This window comes from Moschus berezovskii, chromosome 22, assembly GCF_049115385.1.
Source record: "Moschus berezovskii isolate FMDL1 chromosome 22, NW_MosBer_1.0, whole genome shotgun sequence".
In the NCBI taxonomy this organism is placed as follows: domain Eukaryota; kingdom Metazoa; phylum Chordata; class Mammalia; order Artiodactyla; family Moschidae; genus Moschus; species Moschus berezovskii.
In genome coordinates this window covers 5960071-5976012 of record NC_142481.1, presented here as the reverse complement: position 1 = coordinate 5976012, position 15942 = coordinate 5960071, and the positions used below count along the sequence as shown (strand labels likewise).

The 15942-nt window shown below is 42.5% G+C and overlaps 2 protein-coding genes across 2 annotated transcripts; both read left to right on the top strand.

The window, feature by feature from the left end:
- The first annotated feature begins 2632 nt into the window (after positions 1-2632).
- On the top strand, positions 2633-3787 carry LOC129548313 (vomeronasal type-1 receptor 4-like). Its single transcript, XM_088830671.1, has 2 exons — positions 2633-2684; positions 2874-3787. The coding sequence occupies exons 1-2, from the start codon at positions 2633-2635 to the stop codon at positions 3785-3787; spliced, it is 966 nt and encodes a 321-aa protein (XP_088686797.1).
- Positions 3788-14679: 10892 nt separating this feature from the next.
- On the top strand, positions 14680-15711 carry LOC148774308 (vomeronasal type-1 receptor 4-like). The gene has a single exon (XM_088830186.1). It carries the CDS (start codon positions 14680-14682, stop codon positions 15709-15711), a length of 1032 nt encoding a protein of 343 aa, XP_088686312.1.
- The last annotated feature ends 231 nt before the right edge of the window (positions 15712-15942 follow it).

Below are 15942 nucleotides of genomic sequence, written 5' to 3'. Positions count from 1 at the left end.
GTCATGTCTGACTCTTAGCGACCCCATGGACTGTAGCCTACCAGGTATAAGCTGGTGTATATCCGTTCCCAGTGCATAGACTTGCCAAATGAAGCAATAGATGAACACAGAGAGCAAAGCTCTGGGAACCACTCTTCTGAATTAAATCAGTGACTCACTATATGCAGCCATGTTGTTATTGTCTGCTGTTTACTGTTGGGCTCATGATCAGGACCTGTGGCTCTCGAAGGCTCATCCTCTACAGACACAATCAGGAGATCCAACATTCAAAGAAACAGCTCTTCCCAGTTTCTTTAAAATCTGGTTTTTGTAACAGATTTTTTTAAAGTTGAAAACATATGCAGAGGTTATAAGTACACAGCCTAGTGGAGTTTCAGGAATGACCACATCTCTGCAGGCAATGACTGGATCAAAACCGAGACTGTTGAGCCTGGTGGCTCAGTGGTAAGGAGTCAGCCTGCCAACGCAGGAGACGTGGGTTCAATCCCTAATCTGGGAAGATTTCACACGCTGCAGAGCGATTGAGCTCGTGCACCAACTGTTGAGCCCATACTGTAGAGCCCGGGAGCCGCAAATACTGAGCTCACATGCTGCAACGAATGAAGCCTGAACACCCTGGAGCTTGAGCTCCACGACAAGAGAAGCCCCTGCAATGAGCAGCCTGAGCACCGCAACTAGAGAGCAGACCCTGCTCTCTGCAACGAGAGAAATGCCCGTGAAATAGTGAAGACCCAACACAGCCAAAGTCACTAAAGAAAACTATATATATATATATATGCATATGTACGCATGTGAATGAGACCGAATGTTGTGGGCCACCTAGAAACCCTCTATACTCCAAGTCTCTATTCCCAAGGCTATAGTTGTCTTGAATCTATTGCAGGTCAGGACTTTTGGTAAGAGCTTTACAACTATTCTAACATTTAAGAGATTAGATCACTTTTGCCTGCTTTATACTTAAATGGAATCATAGGGTCTGAAAACCTTCATATCGGCCTTTTCTCCCAGTTGCATATGATTTTGGGGAATCTATTTGTATGTTGTTCTTCTAGTCATTAACTTGTGTCCGACTGTTTGCAATCCCGTGAACTGTAGCACTCTAGGCTTCCCTGCCCTTCCTATGTCCCGGAGTTTGCTCAAGCTCATGTCCATTGAGTTGGTGATGCTACCTACCCATCTCATGCTCTGTTCCCCCTTCTCCTCCTGCCCTCAGTCTTTCCCAGCATCAGGGTCTTCTCCAGTGAGTCATCTCTTCACATCAGGTGGCCAAAGTGTTGGAGCTTCAGCATCAGTCCTTCCAATGAATATTCAGTGTTGATTTCCTATAGGAGTGACTGGTTTGATCTCCTTTCAGGCCAAGGGACTCTCAAGAGACTTCTCTAGCACCAAAATTTGAAAGCATCTATTCTTCAGCACTCAGCTTTCTTTCTGGTTCAACTCTCACATCCACATATGACTACTCTTTGTATTATTGCATTTAAATATTTGTATACATTAGCATTGCTATATAGGTCTTCACTGTGATTATCAAAGGATTAATTCTACTAATTTTTTCTACTGTTCATGGACAACTGGGTAGTTTTGATGTTAGGGCTATTATGAGTAATATGTGGGCTTCCCAGTGGGCAAATATCTGCCAGCAATTCAGAAGAGACAGGTTTGATTCCTGCATTAGGAAGATCCCCCAGAAGAGGGCATGCCAACCCACTCCAATATTCTTGCCTGGAGAATCCCTGGCGGGCTACAGTCCATAGGGTCTCAAGTAGTCAGACACGACGGAAGCGACTGAGCATGCACACACACATGAGTAATGGGTAAGTGCTGGCATGTAAATTCTGCTAGACTTGATGATGCGCACAGGAGAGGAATCGTTGAAGCAGAAGATGACATCTAGTCTCCAAAATCTTTGTTCCAACTTTAATATCTGATTGAGATTCTTGCTTGAGCCACATCTTTGCCAAAACGTTATATTTCTGTCATTTCCATTCTAGTTTTCTGGATGGTGCTTGATGTGTATGTAGTGGTTATATTTTCCTTTTCCTGATTCCTAAGGACATTGTATATTTTTTGCATATGTATTATCCATTGCCTAACTATTGAAGTTTCTGTTGAAACAGTTTGGTCATGTTTTATTCTACTGTATGGCCTTTAGGAGTTCTTTCTGCTGGTGACAAATCTTGTGTGTGTGTGTGTGTTGATGTGAGTCAGTCTTAACAGAAGCTTAAGATAAGATAAAGTCATTTTGTCAGATGGTTTATATGTTTTGTGGTGTTTCAGATATATTTTTAATTTAAAATTTTGAAATTGTTTTTCAAAAAATTTCATGATTTTTAAAATTAGAAATGGAATCTATCCAGAATAGATTTATCCGATGATATGGGCAGTGATTGAAGTGTTACTTTTCTCCAATCTGGCTAGCAAATTTCAGCTTAGTCTTGAAATGTTGTAATAAGCTCTCTTCCCAATTACTCTCCCTTGTCATTGCTTCTTCCAGGTTGACTCTGCTTCATCCTTACTGCTGACTTTTCCATGAAATACACCAGCTATCTCTCCATCTCTTCCTGTCTCATGAAACCTTGGCCAACCAATAGGAGCACAAAAGTAACACTACACTTGCTGTCGAAACACATCAATGAGACATTTTACTCAGAAGAATGACTGTCACTATTTAAAGGAAAATATTTGGGGACATCTGTGGTGTTCCAGGAGCTAAGACTTAGTGCTCCCAATGCAGGGGGCCTGGGTTCAATCCCTGATCAGGGAACTAGATCCCACGTGCCACGATGAAGATCGAAGATCTGGTGCAGCCTAATAAATAATAAAGATAAAAACCCTTTAAAAGAAGGAGAACACTTTCATTTAAAAATATTGAATGAAAAAAAACATAACCCCCAGAGATTTGGCCCTAGGAGTAATATTCATATCACAGATTATGATTGGAATTCTGGGCAATTTCTCCCTTCTTTACCGTTACCTATTTCTTTACCATACTCAAAGCAGGATGAGAGCCATGGTTATGATTCTAAAACACCTGACTATAGCCAACTCCTTGGTCATTCTCTCGAAAGGAGTCCCTCAGACAATTACAGCTTTGGGGTGGAAACATGTTTTTACTGATTTTGCCTGCAAACTTATTTTGTATGTTGACAGAGTGGGCAGGAGTATGTCCATTGGCACCACCTGCCTCTTGAGTGTGTTTCAGACCGTCACGATCAGCCCCATGAACTCCTGTTGGAAGAATCTTAAAGCCCCAAAGCACATTGCCTTCTCCATTGCCTTCTGCTGGATCCAGTGCCTGTTTGTACATCTCATTTTTCCTCTGTGTGCATTATATGTTTCTGACAAAAGGCACAGCACAAACATGACAAATACAAGAGATTCAGGGTACTGTGTTGTCACAGATCTTGAGAACATCTCAGGCTCACTATATGCAGCTTTGATAGCGTTCCTTGAAATGTCATTTTCTGTGCTCATCTTCTGGGCCAGTGGATCCATGATTCTCACCCTGTACAGACACAGTCAGCGAGTCCAGTATATTCACAAGGCTACTGTGTCTCCCAGACCCTCTGCTGAGTCCAGAGCCACCCAAAGCATCCTGCTCTTGGCGAGCACCTTCATGTGTTTCCACACCCTGTCCTGCATCTTTAACGTTACTCTTGCTCTTAATCATAATCCCAGTGGGTGGTTGGTGAATGCAGCCAGCCTGATTTCTGTGTGTTTTCCCTTTATCAGCCCCTTTCTGCTCATGAGCCGTGACTCCCCTGTATCTAGTCTCTGCATTCATTGATGAGGAACTCAGTACACTATCCACTAATCTTACCAGAAAAATGTAAATTGTATGTCTTTAAATATTTGTTGGGGTATAGTTGATCTACAGCATTGTGACAGTTTCAGGTGTAGAGCAAGGTGATTCAGTTATACATATATTCTTTCATTTTCAGATCATTTTCCCATTAATTTATTACAGGATATTGAGTAAAATTCCCTATGCTATACAGTAGGTCCTTGTTGGTTATTTATTTTACATATAGTACTGGGGGTGTTCATTGGAAGGACTGATGCTAAAGCTGAAACTCCAATACTTTGGCCACCTTATGCGACGAGTTGACTCACTGGAAAAGACTCTGATGCTAGGAGGTATTGGGGGCGGGAAGAGACAGGGACGACAGAGAATGAGATGGCTGGATGGCATCACCGACTCGATGGACATGAGTTTGCGTGAACTCCGGGAGTTGGTTTTGGACAGGGAGGCCTGGCGTGCTGTGATTCATGGGGTCACGGAGAGTTGGACATGACTGAGCGACTGAACTGACTGACTGACTGACTGTGTATCTGTTAATCCCAAACTCCTAGTTTATCTCTCCCTCCCACGTTTCCGCTTTGGTATCCATAAATTTGTTTGTGAAATCTGAGTCTCTTCCTGTTTTCTATAAGTTCGTTTGTATCATTCTTTATTTAGATTCCAAAAAGTAATAATAAATTAGATCCCCATATGAGTGATATCATGTATTTGTTTTTCTCTGTCTGACTGACTTCACTTAGTATGCAGTTATAAGAACTTATTCCACATTTTTGTTGATATCTTTGTGTTAAAAAAATAGAATCTCATAAGATGGGTGTAGGATCATATTTGGGACAGAGGGCACTTTTTAAATATTTTCATTTATTTATTTAGCTATTCCAGGTCGTACTTGCAGCATGCGGGTTCACTAGTTCCTACAGGCCTTCACGTAGCTGCACCTTGTAGGGACGAGTTCCCCAACTAGGGGATCAAACCTAGAACCCTTCATTCGGAGTGCAGAACCTTAACCACTGGACCACCAGGGAAGTCCCCAGAGGGCTGTTTCTTTGGTATACAGGAAAATTAGGGGCTCCAGCAAAGAGTAGTTGGTTATAGAAAATTCAGGTTCAGGACGAAAGTTAAGACTGAGAAGTTCTCTGGTCCTCAACAATATTAGGAGAAGTGTCCTGAGACATAGCAGAAAACAGTCCGAAATTTACACAAGGAAAAGCCAACTGAGGGCTCCAGCAAGCATGCCAAGCTCTCCTCTACCATGAATGCTGATGTCATTCCTTAAAACCCATCTTGCTAGTGAGCGGAGTGTAAAACTGAAGGTAGAGCTCCAGAGCCAACTTCATAGCTGCTGTCACAGCATCCTTGTATCAGAACACTTGGCTTTTAATGACTGTCTCATTGTCCTATCCCCAGACTGTCCCTGGGAGAATATGGTAGCTTCCCAGGGGTTCTTAAAACCATGTGGAGGCAGAAGGGACAACCAGGTGTCCTTGGATCCCTAGAGCCCAAAGCTTCATCTCTGAAAGAAGCAATGACCCTAGAAGATTGAAATCAAGAAAACATTAAGGACAGAATGAAGAACTGGGATCTCCCATTCCAGTGGGTAATTTTCCTGCCCAATTCAGACAATAAAAATTGTGAGCAGGATCATCCATTTCTGCCAGCTAAATGGAAAGCTCCTCCAAAAGGGTCAGGCATTTATTTCAGTGGTTTAACCCCAGTAAAGAAATGGGTAGAAATTCCTTTGCAAAAAGGTATGACACAGTCTGCCTCTGACTAATTCCAAATCCTTTAAAACCAGAGATTTCTTCATGCACGGCAGAGACCTTGAAACTCAGAACTCAGGAGCAAAAGCCTTTGACTGTGTGGATCACAACAAAGTGTGGAAAATTCCTCAAGAGATGGGAATGCCACATCACCTTACCTGCCTCCTGGGAAATCTGTATGCAGGTCAGGAAGCAACAGTGAGAACCAGACATGGAAAACCGGACTGGTTCCAAATTGGGAAAGGAGTATGTCAAGGCTGTCTATTGTCACCCTGCTTATTGAACTTATATGCAGAGTATATTATGCGAAATGTTGGACTGGATGAAGCACAAGCTGGAATCAAGATTGCTGGGAGAGATATCAATAACCTCAGATACGCAGATGACACCACCCTGATGGCAGAAAGTGAAGGGGAACTGAAGAGCCTCTTGATGAATGTGAAAGAGCAGAGTGAAAAGCTGGCTTAAAACTAAACATTCAAGAAACGAAGATCGTGGCATCCATTCCCATCACTTCATGGCAAATAGAAGGGGAAACAATGGAAACCGTGAGAGACTTTATTTTCTTGGGCTCCAAAATCACTGCAGATGGTGACTGCAGCCATGAAATTCAAAGACACTTGCTCCTTGGAAGTAAAGCTATAACCAACCAGGACCGCATATTAAAAAGCAGAAACATTACTTTGCTGCCAAAGGTCGATCTACTCAAAGCTATGGTGTTTCCAGTAGTCATGTATGGATGTGAGACTTGGACCATCAAGAAAGCTGAGTGCCAAAGAATTGATGCTTTTGAATTGTGGTGTTGGAGAAGACTCTTGAGGGTCCCTTGGACTACAAGGAGATCAAAGCAGTCCATCCTAAAGGAAATCAGTCCTGTATATTCATTTGAAGGACTGATGGTGACGCTGAAGCTCCCATACTTTGGCCACCTGATGCTAAGACCTGACTCATTGGAAAAGACCTTGATGTTGGTAAAGATTGAAGGTGAGTGGAGAAGGGGATGACAGAGGATGAGATGGTTGGATGGCATCACCAACTTGATGGACATGAGTTTCACCAAGCTCTGGAAGCTGGTAATGGACAGGGTAGCCTGGTTTGCAGAAGTCCATGGGTCGCAAAGAGTCATACATGACTGAGCGACTGAACTGAAGGCAATCATCAGCCTATTTCCAGGGGAGAAAATGGAGTTGAGGCATGAACCCTAAATTATGGAGAAAGGTCAACTCAAGGATTTTGCTCCGGGCCCAAAGGGAGCCATGGTGGATGTCTCAGTGACTAGAAGCCTTCGTGTACCAAGAGCAAAGGCCATGAGAGTGCTGCAAAGACAGGTGAGTGCTCCAGCCAACACTGAATAGCCACCTCCAAGACCCAAAGATATTCCTTCACTGTCACTTCTGTTCCTGTAGCTCTAAGGACAACCTAAGTCTTCACCCAGGATCTACAACTGCCTAGTTCAGTGTAGGATCAGAGACGCAGGAAAGATAAAAGGTAGAGCTGTTTTGAGTACAAGAAAGAAGGTCCTGTACAGGACTTCCCTGGTGGTCTGGTGGCTAAGACTCCAAGCCCCTATTGCAGGAGGTGTGCAAGTTTGATCCCTGATCATGGAACTAGATCCCACATGCTGCAAATAATCGTGCCCATGCCACAACTAAGCCCCAGCACAGCCAAGTCAATGAATAAATGAACACACACACACACACACAAATTTCTTACATCATGCTCAAGTTCAATTGGGTGTTTTTTGTTTGTTTCCAGAACAAACCCTGGTAGACTCACAATTGACTTTGTAAGTGGGTTGGGTGTGGTTGTGGAGAAATCCCTAAGATGAAACAAAGTGTTTACAAAGGCAACAGATTTCAGAGTTGTGTAGAAATCCTAATCATTTCAAAATAACCTTCATCATGAAAAATTATGAGCTTCTCTCAAACACATCAGTGGTCTCTTTGGAGATATTCGCAGGAGAGTAATTAGCAACTCAAAAAAGTTTTTCAGAAAGATCATTAGCGTCTCAAGCTGGCCCTGTCATTGCCCCTTCAAGTGACATGATAATTGCAGATCTGAAGGAGGATGAGATCACAGCTCCTAAACTTATATCTCAGGGTCTGACTGCCTCCCTCCCACTCACGTGCTGGCTGCCATGACCTTCACCCTGAGCCCAGCATCCTTCTCATGAGGAGGAGTGAGAAGGGGTCGAGTACTTTGTATTTCAGTCTGAGAGGCAGAGTCTGTAAGGAGGAGGTCTGAGTAAGTGTTCGTGTTTGGAAAAGGCATCGTTCCGGGGGGCGGCGGGTAGAGTGGGAACAGATCCAGTGGCAAAGCAGGTCAGGAAAGCGGAACGATTCCTTAGGAGAGAGTTCAGGTAAAGCAAGATCAAGGTCTTTGTTGTTCAGTCGCTCATTGTGTCTGACTCTTTGCAACCCCATGGACTGGAGCCCGCCAGGCTTTCCTTTCCTTCACTGTCTCCCAGAGTTTGCTCAGACTCATGTCCATCAAGTCGCTGATGCCATCCACCCATCTCATCCTCTGTCCTCCCCTTTTTCTCCTGCCTTCAATCTTTCCCGGCATCAGGTAACACCAAACTTGATGGTTCCTAAGGCTATTTTGTGAAACTCTTACTGTGGAGGACTCACAGGAACAATCCCTGTGATAATGACGAGGAATCTTTTTTTTTTTTTTTCAGTGAAAATCTTCCTGTTTAACTTAAAAAAATTTTTTTTAAATTTTAATTGGAGGCTAATTACTTTACAATATTGTATTGATTTTGCCATACTTTGACATGAATTGCCCCGGGTGTACATGAGTTCCCCATCTTGAACCCCGCTCCCACCTCTCTGTGGGATGAGGAACCATTTTTAAAAGTATGTATCTTAGTTGCAGCATGTGAACTGTTTGTTGCCGCATTTGGGATCTATTTTCATAACCAGGCATCACACCCAGGCTCCCTGCATTGGGAGGATAGAGTCTTAGCCACTGGACCACCAGGGAAGTGCCCAAAGATCATCTTCAAGGAGCTTAAGGGTTGTCTTTTTAACATCAATCTGTTGTAATGTTACCTTTCAGAAATTGGAGATTAATTTTAAATTTGTATTAGAAGTGTTATCACGCTGCCTCTTTGCTTTCCATAAAGACTGGGATAGAAAAGTAACGATTTTCTAATCCTCTACAGAAAGCATGAATATGAATTTGTTTGAAGAACAGAAATGATTTTTTATAGATATATTGATCGCTAGGCATTCAATCCTGGATGTTCATTGGAGGGACTGATGCTAAGGCTGAAACTGCAATACTTTGGCCACCTCATGTGGCGAGTTGACTCACTGGAAAAGACTCTGATGCTGGGAAAGGTTGGGGGCAGGAGGAGAAGGGGACGACCGAGAATGAGATGGCTGGATGCCATCACCGACTCTGTGGACATGAGTTTGAGTGTACTCCGGGAGTTGGTGTTGGACAGGGAGGCCTGGCGTGCTGTGATTCATGGGGTCGCGGAGAGTCGGACACGACTGAGCGACTGAACTGAACTGAACTGAACTGAGGCATATAACGTGCTTACTGGACATAGCAATGGTGTCTTTTCTGAAACATTTGGGGTCTTATGAAGATGGTGAGTTTGCTATCCCTCTTCAAGATAGAAAAACAGCTTTTAAGGAAAAGGCAGCTTTATAATGGTGAGGTTTGGAATAGAGTTGTCAGGACCAAATGTATCTTCTCCTATGTTGTCTAATCTCATAATATTCTAACACCAATTCCAAGCACACATTCATTTCTTTATGGTTTCACTTTTGCCACACACAAGAGTCAATATTCTCCAGCTTGTACTTTACATGTGTCAAGTATGTTAATATTCTTCACAAATCTTGTTATACTGTAGTCTCACTTAACCTCGATTTTAAAAAGATCACTATGAACAAAGCTAGTGGAGGTGATGGGATTCCAGTGGAGCTATTTCAAATCCTGAAAGATGATGCTGTGAAAGTGCTGCACTCAAGATGCCAGCAAAATTGGAAAACTCAGCAGTGGCCACAGGACTGGAAAAGGTCAGTCTTCATTCCAATCCCAAAGAAAGGCAATGCCAAAGGATGCTCAAACTACCACACAATTGCACTCATCTCACATGCTAGTAAAGTCATGCTCAAAATTCTCCAAGCCAGGTTTCAGCAATATGTGAACTTCCAGATGTTCAAGCAGGTTTTAGAAAAGGCAGAGGAACCAGAGATCAAATTGCCAACATCCGCTGGATCATGGAGAAAGCAAGAGAGTTCCAGAAAAACATCTATTTCTGCTTCATTGACTATGCCAAAGCCTTTGACTGTATGGATCACAATAAACTGTGGAAAATTCTGAAAGAGATGGGAATTACCAGACCACCTGACCTGCCTCTTGAGAAACCTGTATGCAGGTCAGGAAGCAACAGTTAGAACTGGACATGGAACAACAGACTGGTTCCAAATATGAAAAGGTGTACGTCAAGGTTGTATATTGTCACCTTGCTTATTTAACTTATATACAGAGTACATCATGAGGAATGCTGGGCTGGAAGAAGCACAAGCTGGAGTCAGGATTCCTGGGAGAAATATCAATAACCTCCGATATGCAGATGACACCACCCTTATGGCAGAAAGTGAAGAGGAACTCAAAAGCCTCTTGATGAAAGTCAAAGAGGAGAGTGAAAAGGTTGGCTTGAAGCTCAACATTCAGAAAATGAAGATCATGGCATCTGGTCCCATCATTTCATGGGAAATAGATGGCGAAACAGTGGAAGCAGTGTCAGACTTTATTTTTTTGGGCTCCAAAATCACTGCAGATGCTGATTGCAGCCATGAAATTAAAAGACGCTTACTCCTTGGAAGGAAAGTTATAACCTACCTAGATAGCATATTAAAAAGCAGAGACATTACTTTGCCAACCAAGGTCCGTCTAGTCAAGGCTATGGTTTTTCCTGTGGTCATGCATGGATGTGAGAGTTGGACTGTGAAGAAAGCTGATTTCCGAAGAATTGATGCTTTTCAACTGTGGTGCTAGAGAAGACTCTTGAGAGTCCCTTGTACTGCAGGGAGATCCAACCAGTCCATTCTAGAGATCAATCCTGAGTGTTCATTGGAAGGACTGATGCTGAAGCTGAAACTCCAATACTTTGGCCACATCATGCGATGAGTTGACTCACTGGAAAAGACTCTGATGCTGGGAGTGATTGGGGGCAGGAGGAGACGGGACGACAGAGAATGAGATGGCTGGATGGCATCACCGGCTCGATGGACATAAATTTGCGTGAACTCAGGGAGTTGGTGATGGACAGGGAGGCCTGGCGTGTTGTGATTCATGGGGTCGCAAGAAGTTGGACATGACTGAGCGACTGAACTGAAATGAACTGAAGGATTTAAATTAAAAAATTTATTTCATTTCTATCCTACACTCATTTATCATATAGTAGTATTTCATGGTTCATAGTTTATTAAAAAAGTAATATTGTCCAATAATTTTTTTGATAGATACCATAGCTAATTGGTGCCTCGCATGGTAGGAATACATCTTTTGGTTGCAAATCTTATAGTGAGGAAATCTTGCGTTCATTAAATCCAATATGGACAGGAGGTACTTTCCTGTAGGATTCTGTGTGTGTGTGTGTGTGTGTGTGTGTGTGTGTACATGTGAGTGCCTCAATGTGTGACCCCATGGACTATAGCTCATCAGGCTCCTCTGTTCATAGGATTTCCCAGGCAAGAATATTGGAGTGGGTTTCCATTTCTGAATCCAGGGAATCTTTTTGATATGTTATTGACCTACAGAATAAATACTTATGCAGATATGGAAACTTTCTACAAAAAATTGAATATATAAATAGTATGAAATAAACTCCAATGCTCTGGCCACCTGATGCGAAGAACTGACTCACTGGAAAAGACCCTGATGCTGGGAAAGATTGAAGGCAGGTGTAGAAGTGGACGACAGAGGATGAGATGGTGGGATGGCATCACCAACTCAATGGACATGAGTTTGAGGAAGATCCAGGAGCTGGTGATGGACAGGGAGGCCTGGTGTGCTGCCATCCCGGGGGTCACAAACAGTTGGACACAACTGGATGACTAAACTGAACTGATAAATTATAAGATATAAAACAAAAGTAAATTTCACAATGGATTATTCAAAAGCACAGCTGATGTGTTTGCTTGGTGAGTCACAGTAGTTAGGACACTGTCTTGGACTCAGCCTACCAGCTTCTTACCACCACTCAGCCTGTAATCAGCATGTGAATTGAGACAGGTCCCTTGACCTCTCTGTACCTAGAATCTCCTTATCTTTGCAGTAAATTAGTGCCAGTACCCACCCCTTGCAGTATGAACATCAAACACCTGGCAAAATGGCCTCCAGGGAGTTGGCAACAAGAATGTTGTGCTCCTCTTAGACTTCAGCTGGAATCCTGGATGCTTCCTCTCTCACCTTCATCTCTTCCGCTACGACAGCAAATCTGGGTTGAAGTTCACAGATTTGGCCTTCAGGCACGGACTGCACTTGCCTTATGGTCATTTCCTTTAAAGGCATCTCCGTGACAACGGCAGGCTTTAACTGAATCTTGCCTTCAGGGATTTAGCCACGCAAATGTGTTCTCTCTGCCCCCAGAACTGGCAGTGTGGGTCCATTGGCACCCCTTGCCCCTTAAGTGTCTCCAGCCATCAAGATCAGCCCCAAGAAATCCAGATGGGGGGAACTTAAAGAAAAAGCTCCCAAGGACGGGACTTCCCTGTGGTCGAGAGGTTAAGACTGTGCTCTCAATGCAAGGGGTCCAGGTTAAATCCCTGGTCAGGGAACTAGAAGCCAAATGCCATATCTGAGAGTTTACATGCCATAACTAATGGTTGCATGCCATTAACTAAGGCCTGGTGCAAGCAAATAAATAATAAGATGAAATATATAAAATAATTTAACAAAAAGAAAAAACTCCCAAGCATATCAGGGTCTTCACTTTGCACGACTGGAGACTAAGTGACTTCTTTCTCAAAGTTTCTGTATGAAAACTATGTCTACTGTTCATTATTTTACTGGTCTTAGGAGACGATTGTGTGGTCACAAGTTATATCTCTGTGTAAACGTTATTTTCCCCATGGATATGATGCCAAATGGAGCTACAAATCAACACAAAGCATAGAGACTGAGGATACTGCTGTGCAGAATCTTATGACAAAATCAGCGATTCAGTGTATGCAGCAGGGTTACTCTTTTCTGATGTTTCATTGTTGGAGTTATGATCGGGGCTTACAGCTCCCCTTCTTGGAAGACGCTGGCAGCAGATGAGACACTCTCACTGAAACAGCTTTTCCCAAGCCCCTTCCACATTTATTGAAAATACATGTTTGCTTGTTTGTTTTTTAATTAGAGACATGTTCCCTGGTTATAAGTGCATAGTATCTCAGTGAAATTTCAGGAATGATTGCACCTCTGGAGACCACAACTAGATCGAGAAACAGAATGTTCTCAGTTTTTATGAAACTATTTTGCCCCTTCTAACTCACTGTTTCCAAGACTATAGCTTTGTGGGTGTATTTGTGGGCCTAGATTATTGGGCACACATTTACAACTATTATGACATTTAATATTAGATCACTTTGCCTGTCTTGGCCTTCACATGAAAGCTATCATACAGCATCTTTCATTTGGACTTCTGTTCTCCATTCCTTTACATCTTTGTGAATTTATCTTAATGTTTTATATTATTGTTGATTTTTCATTATCATTGCTGTCTAGGACTTCATTGTGTGCCTATCAAAGAATTAACTGATCATTCAGCTGTTAATGGGTAGGTGGGTATTAAGAGTTAGGGGCTATTACAAGCAAAGATTAGGGTTTTCATATAAATTCTGTTGATATAATTAATCTTTGGGTGATTTTTGTACAAAATGTTGTTGAATATCTTCATAGAAGTGGATTTCTTGAAACAGAATTACATCTGATCTGCTAAGGAGATCCCACAGTTTTTCAAAATGTGTGTACCAATTTGAACACCCACCCATCAGTGTATGAGATTCTTGGTTCATCCACAGCTATGCCAAAACTTGGCATTTTTGTCATTTCTGTTTCAGATTTCTTGATGGTATTCAATGACATACAGGCAGTGGTTATATTTTAATTGACCTGATTGCCAAGAATGTGGAATATTTTTCCAGATGTCTTATCTGTTGAATAAATTCTTTCTTGAGGATTCTCTTTGAGGACTCTGTCCACTGTTTATTCTACCTTGTGGTTTTTAGGACACGCTTGTGTGACTTTAAGTTGTATCTGTGTCTGTGTGTGTATATTGATGAGAACCAGACTTCATTTTCATGTGTGCAAAAGTTACTTCACCGTATGTTTCATATATTCTGTTTAGCATACATATACATTTCAAATATTTACATATTTAGCTGCTATGGGTCTTGATTGCATCATGTGGTAACTTTGTTGTATCACGCAGGATCTTTTGTTGTGGTGCACAGACTCTCTAGTCACAAATCCCAGGCTTAGAAACCCCGTGGCATATAGGGTCTTAGTTGCCCAACCAGGGATCAAACCTGCATCCCCTATATTGCAAGGCAGTTTCTTAACTGTAAGACAACCAGGGAAGTACCTTTAACGTATATTTTAAATTGTAAGACCCTAGAGTAACTCCTGTCTTTTTTCTAAAATAATACATTATCTTCTTTAAATACCAGCTGAGCCACACAAGAAGCCCAAGAATTCTGAAGTGGGTGTTCTAAGACTATCCCTTCTCTAGCGCATCTTGCTGACCCACGAATGGAACTGGAGTCTCCTGCACTGCATGCAGATTCTTTACCAACTGAGCCATCAGGGATGTCCCTACAATAATACATTATCTTCTTTAAAATTTAGAAGAGAATGCATTTAGAGTTGACCTGTTTGCTGATGAGGGCAGTCGTGGAGGTTTTTTCCCTCCAGTAAGCTTCTCCTTAAAAGCTGGTTTTATTCTATCTTTCCATTTACTCTCAGTTGTCATTGCTTCTTCAGGTCACCACCACTTCATCCTTCCTGCTGACTTCTTCGTAAAATAGACTGATTCTCTCATCATCATTTCCCCTCTCATGAAGCCTTGGCAAGTTCACAAAAGCTCACAAGGAAAGTCGTCTCTCGATGTCACAAATATTTCTGAACCACTCTGCTGTGAGTAGTCACTGTTGCCATCATGTAAAGTGGAGTCTCTTGAATGACACAACAGCCTCCAGCCAACTGGCCATTGGAATAATCTTCTTGTTACAGACTGTGCTTGGACTCTGGGGCAATTTCTCCCTTCTGTACCGTTACCTTTATCTTTACCACACTCACTGTAGGTTGAGGGTCACAGATTTGATTTGCAAGCACCTGACTATAGCCAACATTTTTGTCATTCTCTCGAAAGGTGTCCCTGAGACAATTACAACTTTGAGATTGAAATATTTTTCCAGTGATTCTGCCTGCAGACTTATCTTGTATGTTGAGAAAGTGGGCAGGACTATGTCCATCAGCACCACCTGCCTCTTGAGTGTGTTTCAGACCGTCATGATCAGCCCCATGAACTCCTGTTGGAAGACTCTTAAAGTCAAAGCCCCAAAGTACATTGCCTTCTCCATTGCCTTCTGCTGGATCCAGTGCATGCTGGTACATCTCGTTTTTCCACTATATGCAATATATGTTTCTCCCAAAAGGCGTAGCACAAACATGACAAATACAAGAGATTCAGGGTACTGTACTGCTGCAGATCTTGAGAAAATCTCAGGCTCACTATATGCAGCTTTGATAGTGTTCCCTGAAATGTCATTTTCTGTGCTCATCTTCTGGGCCAGTGGCTCCATGATTCTCACCCTGTACAGACACAGTCGGCGAGTCCAGTATATTCACAAGGCTACTGTGTCTCCCAGACCCTCCGCTGAGTCCAGAGCCACCCAAATCATCCTGCTCTTGGTGAGCACCTTCATGTGTTTCCACACCCTGTCCTGCATCTTTAACATTACTCTTGCTCTTTTTCATAATCCCAGTGGGTGGTTGGTGTATATAACTGGCCTGATTTCTGTGTGTTTTCCCTTTATTAGCCCCTTTCTGCTCATGAGCCGTGACTCCATTGTATCCAGTCTCTGCTTTCTATACATGAAGAACTCAGTATCCCCTAATCTTATCAGAAAAATGTAAATTGTATGTTTTTAAAATATTATCAAGGTATAGTTGATTTATACTGTTGTGTTGCTTCTGGGTATATAAAAAAGTGAATCAGTTATACATATGTGTGTATATCTACTCTTTTTAGATCCTTTCTCACGTAGGCCATTACAGAGTATTGAGTAGAGTTCGCTGTGCTATACGGTAAGTCCCTACTTTTTTGTTGTAAACCAGGCCTCAGGGCATGTGGACTTGGTTCACAGG

Coding starts and splice junctions, on each gene's coding strand:
- LOC129548313 (XM_088830671.1), top strand. CDS start 2,633: ATGAGACATTTTACTCAGAAGAATGACTGTCACTATTTAAAGGAAAAT. Junction 2,685..2,873: donor CTATTTAAAGGAAAATATTT/GGGGACATCTGT, acceptor AAAAATATTGAA/TGAAAAAAAACATAACCCCC.
- LOC148774308 (XM_088830186.1), top strand. CDS start 14,680: ATGTCACAAATATTTCTGAACCACTCTGCTGTGAGTAGTCACTGTTGC.